At 35.6% G+C, this 18,365-nt stretch overlaps 2 protein-coding genes across 2 annotated transcripts; both read left to right on the forward strand.

The window, feature by feature from the left end:
* The first annotated feature begins 1,474 nt into the window (after positions 1-1,474).
* On the forward strand, positions 1,475-3,222 carry LOC112588888 (zinc finger protein 160-like). The gene has a single exon (XM_025300211.1). It carries the CDS (start codon positions 1,759-1,761, stop codon positions 3,004-3,006), a length of 1,248 nt encoding a protein of 415 aa, XP_025155996.1. The 5' UTR covers positions 1,475-1,758; the 3' UTR covers positions 3,007-3,222.
* Positions 3,223-11,222: 8,000 nt separating this feature from the next.
* LOC112588892 (zinc finger protein 624-like) lies at positions 11,223-12,967 on the forward strand. Its single transcript, XM_025300216.1, has one exon. It carries the CDS (start codon positions 11,507-11,509, stop codon positions 12,749-12,751), a length of 1,245 nt encoding a protein of 414 aa, XP_025156001.1. The 5' UTR covers positions 11,223-11,506; the 3' UTR covers positions 12,752-12,967.
* Positions 12,968-18,365: the final 5,398 nt, after the last annotated feature.

Genomic DNA, 18,365 nt, shown 5'->3' on the forward strand with positions numbered 1-18,365 from the left:
TACGGTGGTTGTGGGACGATATGGGTCGAATTTTTGGCGTTGAAAGTTGAGTGTTTTTGGAACCAATCGAGATTTGACGCGTTTGAGGCACAAAACATCTTTTAAAATGGTTTGGGTTGATCCAAATGAAATGCCCGTAGCATCAGCAAGGTTCCTAATTGTCAATCGACGATTTTCGAACAGCAAATCTTTGATTTTCTTGACGTGGCTTTCATCGGTAGATGTTGATGGTCGTCCGGGGCGCTGTTCGTCTTGAACTCGTTCTCGGCCTTCTTTCAAGTCTTTGTACCACTTGTAAAGATTTTTTTGCGACATAGCCTTATCACCAAAGGCCTTCTGCAACATCCTCAACGTTTCCGGCAAATTATTCGTAAGCGGCAAAATATTCATTCCGCAAACAAAATTTAATGCAAATTTTTTGCTCAACAAAATCAGACATAGTAAAAATCGAAAAACTCACTTTTGTATGTACAAAAACACGTAGCTCTGTAGCAATAGAATATATTGACATGAAACTCTACATAGATGTCAAAGATAGTTCTACCAACCCACAAAAAATAATTTCATGATTTTAAAGCACCCGCGAAGATTAAATGAAAAATTCACCTTAATTTTTATTACAGTAGTATAACTGTTATAAATTTTAATTTTGAGGTTTCATAGTTTATTCTTATAACATAAGATATATTTTATAAGATAACTGTGTTTTGAAGCTGTTATATTCCTTTGTTTTTATTGCTTATAGCAATATATTAGCAGTATAATTTAAATATAATATGTCGAATTACAAATGCAGTACGTGTTTAGTTTTATATTTATCATATGCAGCAGATTATACAATAATATTTAGGTCGTTTTATGCTTTAAACAACATTTGTTTCTTGTACGTAAAATATTATGAATTATCGCATGAATATCGTGGCGTCGGTATGACAAAACTTGTAGAAATTTTCTAAATTCTTGTATTAAGATGGTAGTATAATTTTTAATTAATGATTATTATTTTTTACAGCAATAACTGCTACTTTCCTTGCAAATATCGCATATGTTGACAGTAGTGACTAAATTACAAATGCGAATTAATCAAGAATGCCACAGTATTTTTATACCTTTATATCTGCTAAGAACAATATATGTAACACAACAAAAATATATAAAAGGACAATAATATGTAACAATAACAATACATAAAATGTAACAATATATAAAAATATAAAAATATATATATTTATATTATATATATATAAAACTATATGCAAGATAATAATCTATGAAAGAAATACAATCATTTTGAATATTCCGCCTATCCGAGCAATGTAAACAGACCGCTTCGAAGATTATTCTCCGATGGTTCTCCGTTCAGAGAGCGCTCAGTCAATAATTGCGTAAGAGGTTGATTCCTATCATAAATGATCATCGTTTGTAAATCTATGATTAGTGGCTCGCAACGGTTACTTCACGCGTTTCTCTCATTGGAAAGTGTTCAAACTGTTTCGCACAGCCGAATGTACCTGACACGACCTTCCTGTTTGTATGATATTTCGCTTTTGGATATTGTGAATAGCATAAATACCAATAATTTTAAACAGTAACTTGCGCAATATAGAGAGTGCATATCGAAATTTGTCTCTTTGTAAGATATCGGTAAACGTCGAAACAGGGAAAAATAAATTCGGACAACGCGGTTACGCAAACAGATTATTGAGCCGAGGCAGTTGAAATTTTAACTCGAAATTTCACATTGAAAAGGGCAAGATTATGACTCACATATGTGAAATTTGCAAGAAAAGCTTCCCTCTGATTAAAGAGTTGAAACAGCACTACAAGCAGACTCACAAACGTGGCTTATACAAGTGCAAATATTGCGACTTCACATCTAACGACAAGCGTAACTTGAAAAGGCACGAGCAACGAAAGCATACGGATAATTATGCATACACGTGCCCGGGCTGTAATAAAAAGTTCAAAACTCAGGAATATCTGGACAATCACATAATAAATATTCATTGTAGAGAGGTAAGCGACAGCTCGAAGTCTTACCGTTGTGACACCTGCGACATAAGCTTCCCTTCGATGCAAGAGACGAAACGTCACTTCAGTGATATACACAAGCAAATCATGTTTGAATGCGATTATTGCAAGGAAATATTCACCAGAAAATGTAATTTGAAAGATCACATTAGACGAATACACGTGGACGATATCTATGCGTGTACTGAGACCGGCTGTGATAAGAAATTCAGAACGCTGCGAGATCGGGATAAACATATACGAGATGTTCATCATAAGAACCAGGAGGAGAAGAAGGAAAGCGGTAGTCCGCAACCGGGACCGTCCTGGAAGAATGACACTCCCAAGAGCGGCAAACATTCCAAAAAGAGCAGCAAAAAGAACGTAAGAGCGCCTTACTCATGCAATATCTGCAAAAAAGGTTTTAATAAGACAGAAGAGTTGAAACATCATCTCAGTGCCGATCATGGACAAGATATGCTCTGCTGCGAAACATGCGGTTTCACATGTAAAGACCAAAACACATTGAACGAACACACAATACGAAAGCATACGCATGAGCACAAATATATGTGTGATGAGGAAGGCTGCGGCAAGAAATTCAAACTCAAGAAGGATCTGACGAAACACAAAAGGCAGAATCACTCGAATAAGCCGTACACGTGCAAAAAATGTGGTCATGTTAGTTCTAGTTTCTCAGAGTACCGTGCACACAATTCCATGCACTTAAAAAGAAAAGTAGCCTGTCAAATCTGTGGGAAGAAGATATTCAATAACAACTTATCTGTACATTTAAAGACACATGGTGAGAAGACATTTGCTTGTTCTACCTGCGGTAAGAAGTTTCATAGGAGATCATACTTGCAATGGCACATGTTAATTCATTCGCAACAAAGACCCTATGCCTGCAACATTTGCAGCGCGGTGTTTGTGGAGCGACAGGCTTTAGACACTCACAGGAGGGACGAACATCCCGATGCATCTCCAATCGAATAGAACGAATCGATATCATACATATATTGTTGCAAAATTTCTAGAAAAATCAAGAACATTCAGGTTGCCAATCAGGAGTAGAGAAGATATAATATGTACGCGACGAAACAGTTTGTATTTAAGTTTACATACGCACACACAGCAAATACGCGCTTCAACACACACATACTTAAACACACACACGTACAGATGCATAATGTTCATGGTTGTTGAATATTTCAAAACAGATTTCTTTATAAAAATATATATTCAACCATTTTTAAATTGTGATTTTGTCCTTGAATGTCTGTTCGTAATAATCCTACATTTTCTATATACTCTTACATGGATGTGTGTGTGTGTGTGCATACGAATGTGTGCACGCGCGCGTAGATGTATGCACGCACGCACATGCTCACACCCAGTTTTCTGTGTAAAATAATAAGAATAAATATATAGAGAAGTATATAGAGATGAGTTGAAGGATGACTATATGACGTACGTTATACATATGTGTTTTACTTGTATGTTGAGCTGAGCATCATGTTGAAATTTTATTTGTGTTTAATAAGATGAAAAAATGTCATATTGTATTTGTAATATTTTAAGAATAATCTAAAACGTTGACACACGTGAATATTTACATGTTCCAGTAAACACGAATTATGACAGTGACAATTTTATCAATGTCATAATATTTCACTTAATAATGTAATTAATATTCGATATTCCACTTAATAATAATACTTAATAGTAATACTCTGGAAGAAATTTCAGTGTAATATGTTATAAATTATAGTTATCGTTTAGCAAGGCATTGTGACATTGATATTATTTTACTACAATAGTTTGTCCTTTGACTGGAATATATTAATATACATATTATAATATACATATTATAATATCGATATGTTGATATTTATGTGTTACGTTTATATTTATTCTTAGCTACATTCCATCTTTAACCGTATATAATTATGTACATTCTCTCGAAAAATTAATTCTGTTTAAAAAGCAAAAAGAAAATACATTTAATTTTTATGATTGATTACTATAATGTGAACATACATTTGCTTTCATCAAATCTGTGCAATAGCATTCTCCCGTTATGAATATATGTAATGATTATATGTATACTTATATTACATGTAACCTCAAGTAACCATGTAAAATCAAATAACGGGCACATTACATTAATATTCATCTGTTCATTCAATAATGTAATTATTATTGCAACGTATATTTTATATTTATATTTTATTACTATTGAATAATATATATAACACTATATTATTATACATTCATATTATTAAATGGAAAATTAAAACAATGATTTGGTATTATTGCTGGCTCGTTAGGTTATTAGTATTAGGTAGTGACAAAATTCATGTACTATAATTTTTATGTAGCATATCCGCGGTATTTTTTGCATCGTGTTTCTAAAGATATTCATCTTGCTGCGGATTTTCCTATCGTTTTTGGACTGAGATTTCAATAAATCTATATTTTAATATATTTTTGTTATATTCATTAATTCTTTGCGTGTTTATGAGAAAACCGGCGTATTAAATAAAATTTGTATAAATATTCAAAATCCTTGAATCCTTTCCATTCAACGCTCTGAAATATTTCATAACATGTCCATCATCATTGTTAAGTCTCCTCTACAACATTATTATGATTTTTCGGAGTCAAATGTCCGACTTATGTGCATTGGATTACTGGCTATCATAATGAGGCTTCACCAATCGACTATCGGTATTGGGGCGAGAAAAATGATCATGTCGCATCAATATTCGTCATATATCGACTGTTGTTACGTTGTATGACATTTCTCTCAGTAAATTATACTGCTTTGATTAATGCAGTATTATTACACAGAAATAATGTACAGTGTCGCGCAAAAATTTCGAGCCATAGTATCTTTTTAAGATACATGACAATATATTGATTTGCTCTAAAAATTAATTATATAAAATAATTGACATAACATTCTTACAAATGATAGTACAGTTACAAAATTTTGAAAGTACATAGTTTCTATTTATTTAGTCATATAATATTTAAATGTGTTCAAAAGTATTGAGCCGTATTCTTATTGTGACTTTATGAGCCCGGTTTGTTTACGTTTCTTATGAAACTTCTTCGTAAATATTTGCTTTAACTAAGGTTCAGTTTATTGTCTACCGCAATGCCGAAACATACAAGCCTTCAGTTACGCGAAGCCGTGATTAATCTTTCTCAGCAAGGAAAGGTTTCTCGCGAAATTGCTTATTGCTTATTAATTGATAAAAGTATGGTAAATAGGATTATTGCTAAATATAAGTTGACGAACTCTTTAGCTGATAAACCACGAAATGGTAGACTTCGCAAAACTACAAAGCGCGTCGATAAAATGATTAAAAGAAAGTCGATAGCAGATGTTAGGAAAGCTACTCAGGATATTTCTCGAGAACTACGAGAAGAAAATCTTGCTGATGTAAGTCGAAGTATAATATCTTGACGTCTAAAGGAAGGAAGTAGGACTTTTAGGACGCGTTGGTGTAAAAGAACCATTAATTAATGCAAAAAATAAGAAAGATCGGTTAGATTCTAAAGGCATGGCAAGAAAGTATTAAGTTTAAATAAACGATGACAACATTTTCTGTTATCATTTTTCAATAATATATTTTCCTTATGCATAAGAAAGCTTTTTGTCGCAATACTTTTGCACTGTCTGTAATAAGACATTGTATAAAAATAAAGTATTTATAATTATTAAGAGTTTGTGAGGTTTATATAATTGTAGGATAAATAAATACCAGGTCTGTAAATATGAAACCGGAATTTGCTCATAGATGGCCCTAGCTGTCGATGTAGTAACCGTCAAACCTCGTCATTGGCGCCATTTCCATTTGTTGACATTTGACAAAGGTTTTCAACTCACAACAATACAAGTTTCATACAACAGCATAGTTTGTACTAGCGTTGAACATGTCGAATTTTGTGCCTGGAATCTACGATTTGCGGACAGCATTGATTTTCTGTTACCATTTGAAGAAAACTGCTGCAGAATCGCATCGAATGCTTGTCGAAGCTTACGGTGAGCATGCTCTTGGTAAATCACAGTGCTTTGAGTGGTTTAAAAAATTCAAACGTGGCGATTTTGACATGAGAAACGAAGAACGTGGAAGACCACCGAAAAGTTTGAAGACAGCGAATTGCAAGTACTGTTGGATAAGGATGACGCTCAAACGCAACAACAACTCGCGAATCAATTAAATATGACACGAGAAGCCGTCTCCATACGTTTGAAAGCCATGGGAAAGATCTAGAAGATGGGAAAATGGATTCTACATGAACTGAATGAAAGTAGGAAAGTAGGAAAACCGAAAAATCACTTGCGAAATGCTGCTCGCCAGGTACAAAAGAAAGTCATTTCTCCATCGAATTGTGACTGGCGATGAGAAGTGGATATATTTTGAGAATCCTAAGCGTAAAAGATCATGAATAACTCCAGGCGAAGCATTGACATCGACTGCAAAGCCAAATCGCTATGGACAGAAGACAATGCTCTGTGTTTGGTGGGATCAGAAGGGTGTGATCTATTATGAGTTGCTAAAACTTGGCGAAACCGTTAATACTGAATGCTACCGACAACAAATGATCGATTTGAATTAAGTTTTGCGTGGAAAACGACCAGAATATCAAAAATGGCAACACAAAGTGATTTTGCTTCATGATAATGCACCATCACACACAAGAAAACTTGTCAAGGAAAGGATTGACGCTTTTAATTGGGAAATACTTTCGCATGCGGCTTACTCACCGGACTTGGTTCCGTCCGATTATTATTTATTTGCATCGATGGTACACGCACTTGCTGAGCAGCGCTTCACTTCTTACGAAAATGTACGAAAATGGCTCGGTGACTGGTTTGCCTCAAAAGAGCAACAGTTTTTTCGACGTGGCATCCACAAATTGTCAGACAGGTGGGAACAATGTATAGCTAGCGATGGGCAATACTTGGAATAAAATATTTTTTATCATTTTCATACAACGAACGTGTATTTTCTATACAAAAATTCCGGTTTCATATTTACATACCTGGTACACATCAGTTGTATCCGTATCATTACCAGCGGGTGCAACAGCTGTTACCGCGGGATCTGGAACAACGGATATTTGCGACTTTTGCGAAGGTATTGTCATTATCTTTTTATATTCGCGGTGATTTGAGAGTATAATGATCATTGAAAAACATACTCAGGACTCCTGGCGCAATATCGGTGGAATGACTTGTTTCTTGACAATATTCTGTGCTACGTTCACACCAAACGGCATATTTAATTCTCATAATTATTGATATTGGTCCAACGAAAATCCGCACATCGTCCGTGAAGGCGGATTTCAGTACCGTTGGTCCATCAAAGTATGGACGGGAATAATCGAGAATCAAGTGGTAAGTAGAAAGAAAATAATTTTTCTTATTCTTTAAGTGAAATTTTTCGTTATTTCCGTTCAGATCGGTCCACATTTCCTCCCTCAACGTTTAACTGGCAGGATTTATGGACAGTTATTAGAAAACGAGTTGTCAAAGCTTCTCGCAAATATGCCATTACACATACGAGCACAACTCATTTATCAACACGACGGAGCACCGACTCATTTTTGTCACAAAGTACGGGAGGTATTAAACGCGCAATTTCCAGACAGGTGGATGGATCGTGGTGGTTCAATCATCTGGCCGGCACGGTCGCCAGATTTAAATATATTAGACTTTTTCATAATAGGGTCATATAAGAAGTTTAACCGAGCATCACCTTAATGGTACAGAAAACGTGGTACGTGAAGCTATTGTTGCGGCCTTCGGTATTATTACGGCGGACATGACGCATCGTGCAACGCGCGATATTGTACGAAGGGCCGAACTCTGCATACGAGAGAGAGGACGACTTTGAACAATTGTTACATTAGATTGTAAGAGTGGATTAGGCCTACCGGGGAAACTATTAAAAAAGAACGCACCATCTACCGCAAGGTGGTGTGGAGATGATAGCGCATCACTTTCTTATTGCCTTTGGAAAGACGGAAGGGCGCGATGTCACGATTTTTCCTTATAGCTCGCTGCGCGCGTTCGCTCGCCTCTTGTCGCTTGCGCTCGCTTGTTCCTCGTCGTTCGCGCTCGCTCGCTGCTCGTTGCGCGCGCTCGTATCATGTCGCTTACGGTTGCCCCTTGCCGCGCGCGCTCCCACAAAGGCCTTCGCTGACTCCGCCTTATTTGTTTTTGGTCACACAGGGGATATCCTCATGGATACCCCCACCCCCACCCCTTGGGGCGGGCGGGGGTCATGTCTGACTTCTACCGACTAAAACCTCTGCGGGGTGCCTACCGCACGGACCGTGGTGGGGGAAGTCAGAAGAAGTACGCCTGCATTCTTTCCCCGATCGCTGACTCCGCCTGTACCACATGTCTATGTGCTTACTGCGGCCGCCCTCCGCTCTCTACAAGCTCGTTGGCTCACATGCTTTAATTAGTAATAACTTGATAACTATTGTTAATTTGACATTATGGTACATGACTTTTCTTCTCGGCTACACACAATCTATCTTCAACATTCATCTGTATGATAAGCTTTCAAACATATGCTGCATATGTAATAAATATATTTTAAATTAAAAGTATATCTTCTATACCCTTTTTTGACACATTACATTTTGATGGTTGCATATTAAATTTAAAGTAATATAAAAATAACAAGTGAAAAAGAAGAAAACACATCCTACAGCATCCTACAGCAGCTATATTCGAATCCTACTTGCCTTTCTATGTTTAATTATCTCAGTTTTATTATCGAATAACTTCAAAACTGTCAAGCGAAGGTCTAAGCAAACGGCAATAAACGGGTTAAATATTTTTAGATTTTTATCAAATCGGTAATTTACATTTCGTACAATTCCGTTATTAAGTAGGCTAACTTGAATATCTACATTTATCTATGTTCACATGTTAACTTGATGTAAATATTATGTCATTAGGATTAGTCCATTTTCATGTAGTAATGTGAAAAAGTATAAGAGGCAATACTATATAATGTAACTGAAAAAAAGTAACGCGACATCCACCTGTAGCAACATCTATCACACATTGCACAATATAATTATGTTTTCCGAAAATTGGGTCATGGAAAGTTAATATTATTATGAATGGATAGTTTTGATATTCGATGTTCTTTACTTTACTTCTTGCATAATTTTAAAATTTTGCAAAATTACTAGATAGGGATAGAGATAAATTAGAAAATGATAGGAATCAAGTTGTTATTCAATTGTTGAGTGAGCACTCTCTGGATAGAGATTGGAGAACACTCCTCGTAACGGGCTATTTAAACTGATTTGATAGGCAGAATATTCAATAGAACTAAAACTGTTTTGATATATGATTCCTGGAAGCATAGAATAGAAGTGATACGTAAAAGAAATAACACACATACACATGCATGTACGCACTAACACGTAATACTACTGTGATAAAAAATAAGGTGAATTTGTTTATAAAATGAAAAATCTTTATTTATTCTTCCAAATCAATTTCATCGCATTCAAAGTACTCCCCGTCCAACACAATGCACTTATGCCAACGTTTTTTCCAATCCTCGAAACAGTCAGAGAATTCCTTTTCCGGGATGGCCTTCTATACTTTCTTCAATTCGGCTTTTATCTCCTCAATCGAAACGGTGTCCCCGGAGCGGTCTTTTGAGTTTGTTGAACAGCTAGTAGTCGCATGGTGCTAAATCAGGTGAATACGGTGGTTGTGGAACGATATGGGTCGAATTTTTGGCGTTGAAAGTTGAATGTTTTTGGAACCAATCGAGATTTGACGCGTTTGAGGCACAAAACATCTTTTAAAATGGTTTAATCCAAATGAAATACCCGTAGCATCAGCAAGGTCTCTAATTGTCAATCGACGATTTTCGAATAGCAAATCTTTGATTTCTTTGACGTGGCTTTCATCGGTAGGTGTTGATGGTCGTCCGGGGCGCTGTTCGTCTTGAACTCGTTCTCGGCCTTCTTTCAAGTCTTTGTACCACTTGTAAAGATTTTTTTGCGACATAGCCTTATCATCAAAGGCCTTCTGCAACATCCTCAACGTTTCCGCGGCAAAATATTCATTCCGCAAACAAAATTTAATGCAAATTCTTTGCTCAACAAAATCACACATAGTAAAAATCGGAACACTCACTTTTGTATGTTTACAAAAACACGTATAGCTCTGTAGCAATTGAATATATTGACATGAAACTCTACATAGATGTCAAAGATAGTACTACCAACCCACAAAAAATAATTTCATGATTTCAAAGCACCCGCGAAGATTAAATGAAAAATTCACCTTAATTTTTATTACAGTAGTATAACTGTTATAAATTTTAATTTTGAGGTTTCTTAGTTTATTCTTATAACATAAGATATATTTTATAAGATAACTGTGTTTTGAAACTGTTATATTCCTTTGTTTTTATTGCTTATAGCAATATATCAGCAGTATAATTTAAATATAATATGTCGAATTACAAATGCAGTACGTGTTTAGTTTTATATTTATCATATGCAGCAGATTATACAATAATATTTAGGTCGTTTTATGCTTTAAACAACATTTGTTTCTTGTACGTAAAATATTATGAATTATCGCATGAATATCGTGGCGTCGGTATGACAAAACTTGTAGAAATTTTCTAAATTCTTGTATTAAGAAGGTAATATAACTTTTAATTAATGATTATTATTTTTTACAGCAGTAACTGCTACTTTCCTTGCAAATATCGTGTATGTTGACAGTAGTGACTAAATTACAAATACGAATTAATCAAGAATGCCATAGTATTTTTATACTTTTATATCTGCTAAGAACAATATATGTAACACAACAAAAATATATAAAAAGACAATAATATGTAACAATAACAATACATAAAATGTAACAATATATAAAAATATAAAAATATATATATTTATATTATATAGATATAAAACTATATGCAAGATAATTATCTATGAAAGAACTACAATCATTTTGAATATTCCGCCTATCCGAGCAATGTAAACAGACCGCTTCGAAGATTATTCTCCGATGGTTCTCCGTTCAGAGAGCGCTCAGTCAATAATTGCGTAAGAGGTTGATTCCTATCATAAATGATCATCGTTTGTAAATCTATGATTAGTGGCTCGCAACGGTTACTTCACGCGTTTCTCTCATTGGAAAGTGTTCAAACTGTTTCGCACAGCCGAATGTACCTGACGCGACCTTCCTGTTTGTATGATATTTCGCTTTTGGATATTGTGAATAGCATAAATACCAATAATTTTAAACAGTAACTTGCGCAATATAGAGAGTGCATATCGAAATTTGTCTCTTTGTAAGATATCGGTAAACGTCGAAACAGGGAAAAATAAATTCGGACAACGCGGTTACGCAAACAGATTATTGAGCCGAGGCAGTTGAAATTTTAACTCGAAATTTCACATTGAAAAGGGCAAGATAATGACTCACATATGTGAAATTTGCAAGAAAAGCTTCCCTGTGATTAAAGAGTTGAAACAGCACTTAAAGCAGACTCACAAACGTGGTTTATACAAGTGCAAATATTGCGACTTCACATCTAACGAGAAGCGTAACTTGAAAAGGCACGTGGAACGAAAGCATACGGATAATTATGCATACACGTGCCCGGGCTGTAATAAAAAGTTCAAAACTCAGGAATATCTGGACAATCACATAATAAATATTCATTGTAGAGAGGTAAGCGACAGCTCGAAGTCTTACCGATGTGACACCTGCGACATAAGCTTCGCTTCGATGCAAGAGTCGAAACGTCACTTCAGTGATATACACAAGCAAATCATGTTTGAATGCGATTATTGCAAGGAAATATTCACCAGAAAATGTAATTTGAAAGATCACATTGCACGAATACACGTGGACTATATCTATGCGTGTACTGAGACCGGCTGTGATAAGAAATTCAGAACGCTGCGAGATCGGGATAAACATATACGAGATGTTCATCATAAGAACCAGGAGGAGAAGGAAAGCGGTAGTCCGCAACCGGGACCGTCCTGGAAGAGTGACACTCCCAAGAGCGGCAAACATTCCAAAAAGAGCAGCAAAAAGAACGTAAGAGCGCCTTACTCATGCAATATCTGCAAAAAAGGTTTTAATAAGACAGAAGAGTTGAAACATCATCTCAGTGCCGATCATGGGCAAGATATGCTCTGCTGCGAAACATGCGGTTTCACATGTAAAGATAAAAAATCATTGGACGAACACATAATACGAAAGCATACGCATGAGCACAAATATATGTGTGATGAGGAAGGCTGCGGCAAGAAATTCAAATTGAAGTCGGATTTGACGAAACACAAAAGGCAGAATCACTCGAATGAGCCGTACACGTGCAAAAAATGTGGTCATGTAAGTTCTAGTTTCTCAGAGTACCGTGCACACAATTTCATGCACTTAAAAAGAAAGGTAGCCTGTCAAATCTGTGGGAAGGAGATATTCAAGCACAAATTGCATATACATTTAAAGATACATGGTGAGAAGACATTTGCTTGTTCTATCTGCGGTAAGAAGTTTCATAGGGGAACACACTTGCAACGGCACATGTTAACTCATTCGCAACAAAGACCCTATGCCTGCAACATTTGCAGCGCGGTGTTTGTGGAGCGACAGGCTTTAGACACTCACAGGAGGGACGAACATCCCGATGCATCTCCAATCGAATAGAACGAATCGATATCATACATATATTGTTGCAAAATTTCTAGAAAAATCAAGAACATTCAGGTTGCCAATCAGGAGTAGAGAAGATATAATATGTACGCGACGAAACAGTTTGTATTTAAGTTTACATACGCACACACAACAAATACGCGCTTCAACACACACATACTTAAACACACACACGTACAGATACATAATGTTCATGGTTGGTGAATATTTCAAAACAGATTTCTTTATAAAAATATATATTCAGCAATTTTTAAATTGTGATTTTGTCCTTGAATGTCTGTTCGTAATAATCCTACATTTTCTATATACTCTTACATGTATGTGTGTGTGTGTGTGCATACGAGTGTGTGCGCGCGCGCGTAGGTGTATGCACGCACGCACTTGCTCACACCCAGTTTTCTGTGTAAAATAATAAGAATAAAAGATATAGAGAAGTATATAGAGATAAGTTGAAGGAGGACTATATGACGTACGTTATACATATGTGTTTTACTTGCATGTTGAGCTGAGCATCATGTTGAAATTTTATTTGTGTTTAATAAGATGAAAAAATGTCATATTGTATTTGTAATATTTTAAAAATAATCTAAAACGTTGACACACGTGAATATTTACATGTTCCAGTAAACACGAATTATGACAGTGACAATTTTATCAATGTCATAATATTTCACTTAATAATGTAATTAATATTAGGTATTCCACTTAATAATAATACTTAATAGTAACACTCTGAAAGCAATTTCAGTGTAATATGTTATAAATTATAGTTATCGTTTAGCAAGGCATTGTGACATTGATATTATTTTACTAGAATAGTTTGTCCTTTGACTGGAATATATTAATATACATATTATAATATATATATTATAATATCGATATGTTGATATTTATGTGTTACGTTTATATTTATTCTTAGCTACATTCCATCCTTAACCGTATATAATTATGTACATTCTCTCGAAAAATTAATTCTGTTTAAAAAGCAAAAAGAAAATACATTTAATTTTTATGATTGATTACTAAAATGTGAACATACATTTGCTTTCATCAAATCTGTGCAATAGCATTCTCCCGTTATGAATATATGTAATGATTATATGTATACTTATATTACATGTAACCTCAAGTAACCATGTAAAATCAAATAACGGGCACATTACATTAATATTCATCTGTTCATTCAATAATGTAATTGTTATTGCAACGTATATTTTATATTTATATTTTATTACTATTGAATAATATATATAACACTATATTATTATACATTCATATTATTAAATGGAAAATTAAGACAATGATTTGATATTATTGCTGGCTCGTTAGGTTATTAGTATTAGGTAGTGACAAAATTCATGTACTATAATTTTTATGTAGGATATCTGCGGTATTTTTTGCATCGTGTTTCTAAAGATATTCATCTTGCTGCGGATTTTCCTATCGTTTTTGGACTGAGATTTCAATAAATCTATATTTTAATATATTTTTGTTATATTCATTAATTCTTTGCGTGTTTATGAGAAACCGGCGTATTAAATAAAATTTGTATAAATATTCAAAATCCTTGAATCCTTTCCATACAACGCTCTGAAACATTTCATAACATGTCCATCATCATTGTTAAGTCTCCTCTACAACATTATTATGATTTTTCGGAGTCAAATGTCCGACTTATGTGCATTGGATTACTGGCTATCATAATGAGGCTTCACGAATCTACTATCGGTATTGGGGCGAGAAAAATGATCATGTCGCATCAATATTCGTCATATATCGACTGTTGTTACGTTGTATGATATTTCTCTCAGTAAATTATACTGCTTTGATTAATGCAGTATTATTACACGGAAATAATGTACAGTGTCGCGCAAAAATTTCGAGCCATAGTGTCTTTTTAAGATACATGACAATATATTGATTTGCTCTAAAAATTAATTATATAAAATAATTGACATAACATTCTTACAAATGATAGTACAGTTACAAAATTTTGAAAGTACATAGTTTCTATTTATTTAGTCATATAATATTTAAATGTGTTCAAAAGTATTGAGCCGTATTCTTATTGTGACTTTATGAGCCCGGTTTGTTTACGTTTCTTATGAAACTTCTTCGTAAATATTTGCTTTAACTAAGGTTCAGTTTATTGTCTACCGCAATGCCGAAACATACAAGCCTTCAGTTACGCGAAGCCGTGATTAATCTTTCTCAGCAAGGAAAGGTTTCTCGCGAAATTGCTTATTGCTTATTAATTGATAAAAGTATGGTAAATAGGATTATTGCTAAATATAAGTTGACGAACTCTTTAGCTGATAAATCACGAAATGGTAGACTTCGCAAAACTACAAAGCGCGTCGATAAAATGATTAAAAGAATGTCGATAGCAGATGTTAGGAAAGCTGCTATGGATATTTCTCGAGAACTACGAGAAGAAAATCTTGCTGATGTAAGTCGAAGTACAATATTTGACGTCTAAAGGAAGGAAGTAGGACTTTTAGGACGCGTTGGTGTAAAAGAACCATTAATTAATGCAAAAAATAAGAAAGATCGGTTAGATTTTGCAAGGAAATTTGAACATTGGACTGAAGTTGATTGGCGAAAGGTACTTTTCTCTGACGAGTCAGAGTTTCAGTTATTCGGAAGTGCCGGTAGAAAATATATACGATATCCAACAGGCACAACATATAACCCAAGATATCAAATTCCTACCGTAAAACATGGTGGAGGTAACGTGATGGTTTGGGGATCATTTTCTTATAATGGAGTTGGTCCATTGGTTGAGATCATATATTGACACAGCATATGCTGCCATATGCAACTCGAAACATGCCACGTGATTGGATTTTCCAACAAGATAACGATTTCAAACATTCATCAAAACTAATAAAAGAATTTTTCATCATGAAAAAAATGCGGGTTCTTGACTGGCCCTCGCAATCACCGGACTTGAATCCTATTGAGCATTTGTGGCAAGAATTCAAACTACATACAGGAAATAAGATACACTCCAATACAGCTGAATTGTGGCAAGATTTGCAAACTCAATGGCAAAATTTTCCTCAAGATTATATTTCTAATTTAATAGCATCAATACCTCGCCGTTGTGCTGCTGTGATTGCTTTTAAAGGCATGGCGACAAACTATTAAGTTTAAATAAACGTTGATAACACTTTCTGTTATTATTTTTCAATGATATATTTTCCTAATGCATAAGAAAACTTTTTGGCGCAATACTTTTGCACCGTTTGTAATAAGACGTCGTATAAAAATAAAGTATTTATAATTATTAAGAGTTTGTAAAATTTATATAATCGTAGGATAAATAAATACATTTTGTTTATATATATGTGTAAAGTTTTTAGTGCTCATTATGAAATGAATATATAATAATACTAGGTGCGCAACTAAGTTTCCGGGTTTCACGTATGGATGGCGCTAATGACACATGTAGTGGACATACATGTGTGAAGTTGTGTTTTTTTCATAGCTTGGACATCTGTCAACAATAACCAATCGTAATACCAACACATATCGCAACGCAAAAATATTTTTTCTAACAAGGAAGATGTTGAGTTTTGTGCCAAATAAACAGCTTTTGCGGGAAGCTTTGCTTTTCTCCTTTAACTTGAAAAAAAGTGCAGCTGAAGCACGTCGTTTGCTTGAGGAGGCCTACGGCGAGCATGTACCATCGAAAACTACCTGTGAAGATTGGTTTAAACGCTTCAGAAATGGTGATTTTGACACTGAGGACAAAGAGCGCTCCGGAAGACCAAAAACAATTGAGGACATCGATTTAACAATAACCAGGCCTACCGAGGAGACTACTATAAAAAAAGCGGACCAAGATATCTACCGCAATGTGGTGTGGAAATGATAGTGCATCACTTTCCTATCGCTTCTGGAAAGACAGGATGGCGCAATGTCATGTTTTTTCCTTATAGCTCGCTGCGCGCGCCCCCTAGCCTCTTGTCGCTTGCGCTCGCTTGCTCCACGTCGTTCGCGCTCGCTCGCTCGCTGCTCGTCAGGCGCGCTCGCTTATTAGCCTTCGCTGACTCCGCCTGTACAAAATGTCTACGTGCTTATTGCGGCCACACTCCGCTCTTTACGAGCTCGTTAGCTCACATGTTTTAATTAATAATAACTCGATAACTATTGCTCATTTGACATTATGGTACATGACTTTTCTTCTCGGCTACACCCAATCTATCTTCAACTTTCATCTGTATGATAAGCTTTCAAACTCCCTATATTTGTAATAAATATATTTTAAATTAAAAATATATCTTCTGTATCCTTTTTTGATACATAATTACGATACATAGTTACATACTAAATTTAAAGTAATATAAAAGTAACAAGTGAAATAGAAGGAAAGATTACACACCTTACAGCAGCTAGACTCGAATTCTGCTTGCCTTCCTATGTTTAATTACCTTAATTTTATTATTGAATAACTTCAAGGCTGTCAAGCAAACGTCTAAGAAAACGGCAAAGAACGGACCAAATATTTTTAGATTTTTGTCAAACCGGTAATTTACATTTCGTACAATTCCGTTATTAAGTAGGCTAACTTGAATATCTACCATTTGAATATCTACGTTCACAGATTAACTTGATGTAAATATTATGTCATTAGAATCAATCCGTTTTCATGCAATAATGTGAAAAGGTATCAGAAGCAATACTATACAGTGTAACTGAAAAAAAAATAACGCAACATCCACCTGTAGCGCAGCATCTATCACACACACACACAATATCATCATGTTTTCCGAAAATTGTATCGTGGAAGGATAATATTATTATGAATGGATAGATTTGATATTCTATGTTCTTTACTTTACTTGTTGCAAAATTGTAAAATGTCGCAAAATTACTAGATAGGGATACAGATAAATTAGAAAATGATAAGAAACAAGCTGTTATTCAATTGTTGAGTGAGCACTCTCTGCATAGAGATCGAAGAACATTCCTCGCAACGAGCTATTTAAACTGATTAGATAGGCAGAATATTCAAAAGAAATAAAACAATTTTGATTTATGATTCCTTTTTTTTTTATCACGCAGGGGAAATCCATCATGGATACCCCCGACCCTTGAGGAAGTCGTGGGTTACGCCGGACTCCTATCGGCTAAAACCCCTGCGGGGTGTCTACCTTTCGGACCATGATGGGGGAGTCAGGGTAATTACTCCCGTATTCCCTCGCCGATACCCCGGCCCCAGGGCTCATGCTCGGAATGCCCCACGCCCAAATACCGCACCCTCTCCCACAAAAGGAGTCGGGGGCGCGGTCCCCGGCTGGTTGCCCAGCTGGGTTAGCCTTCTGGTTACTCTTACTGGAGGGAGAGGACACCCATCCTCTCTCCGCACTGCCCTTGTTCGACAAGGGGTGCGGGGGTGTGGAGCTCGGCCCCAACCAGGCTTCCATTCCCCCTTCGCCTAACTCCTATCGACGCCCGGGGGGAACGAGTGGTGGACTTATTGCATCCGTCGTCCCCCTTCCTCCGTGCGTCCGAAGGCGGGCCCGAGGCGATATATGATTCCTGCGAGCATAGAATATAACTGATACATAAAAAAAGTAACATACACATGCATGTACGCACT

The sequence above is a fragment of the Harpegnathos saltator genome, unplaced genomic scaffold (genome assembly GCF_003227715.2).
Source record: "Harpegnathos saltator strain DR-91 unplaced genomic scaffold, Hsal_v8.6 scaffold333, whole genome shotgun sequence".
Lineage (NCBI taxonomy): Eukaryota > Metazoa > Arthropoda > Insecta > Hymenoptera > Formicidae > Harpegnathos > Harpegnathos saltator.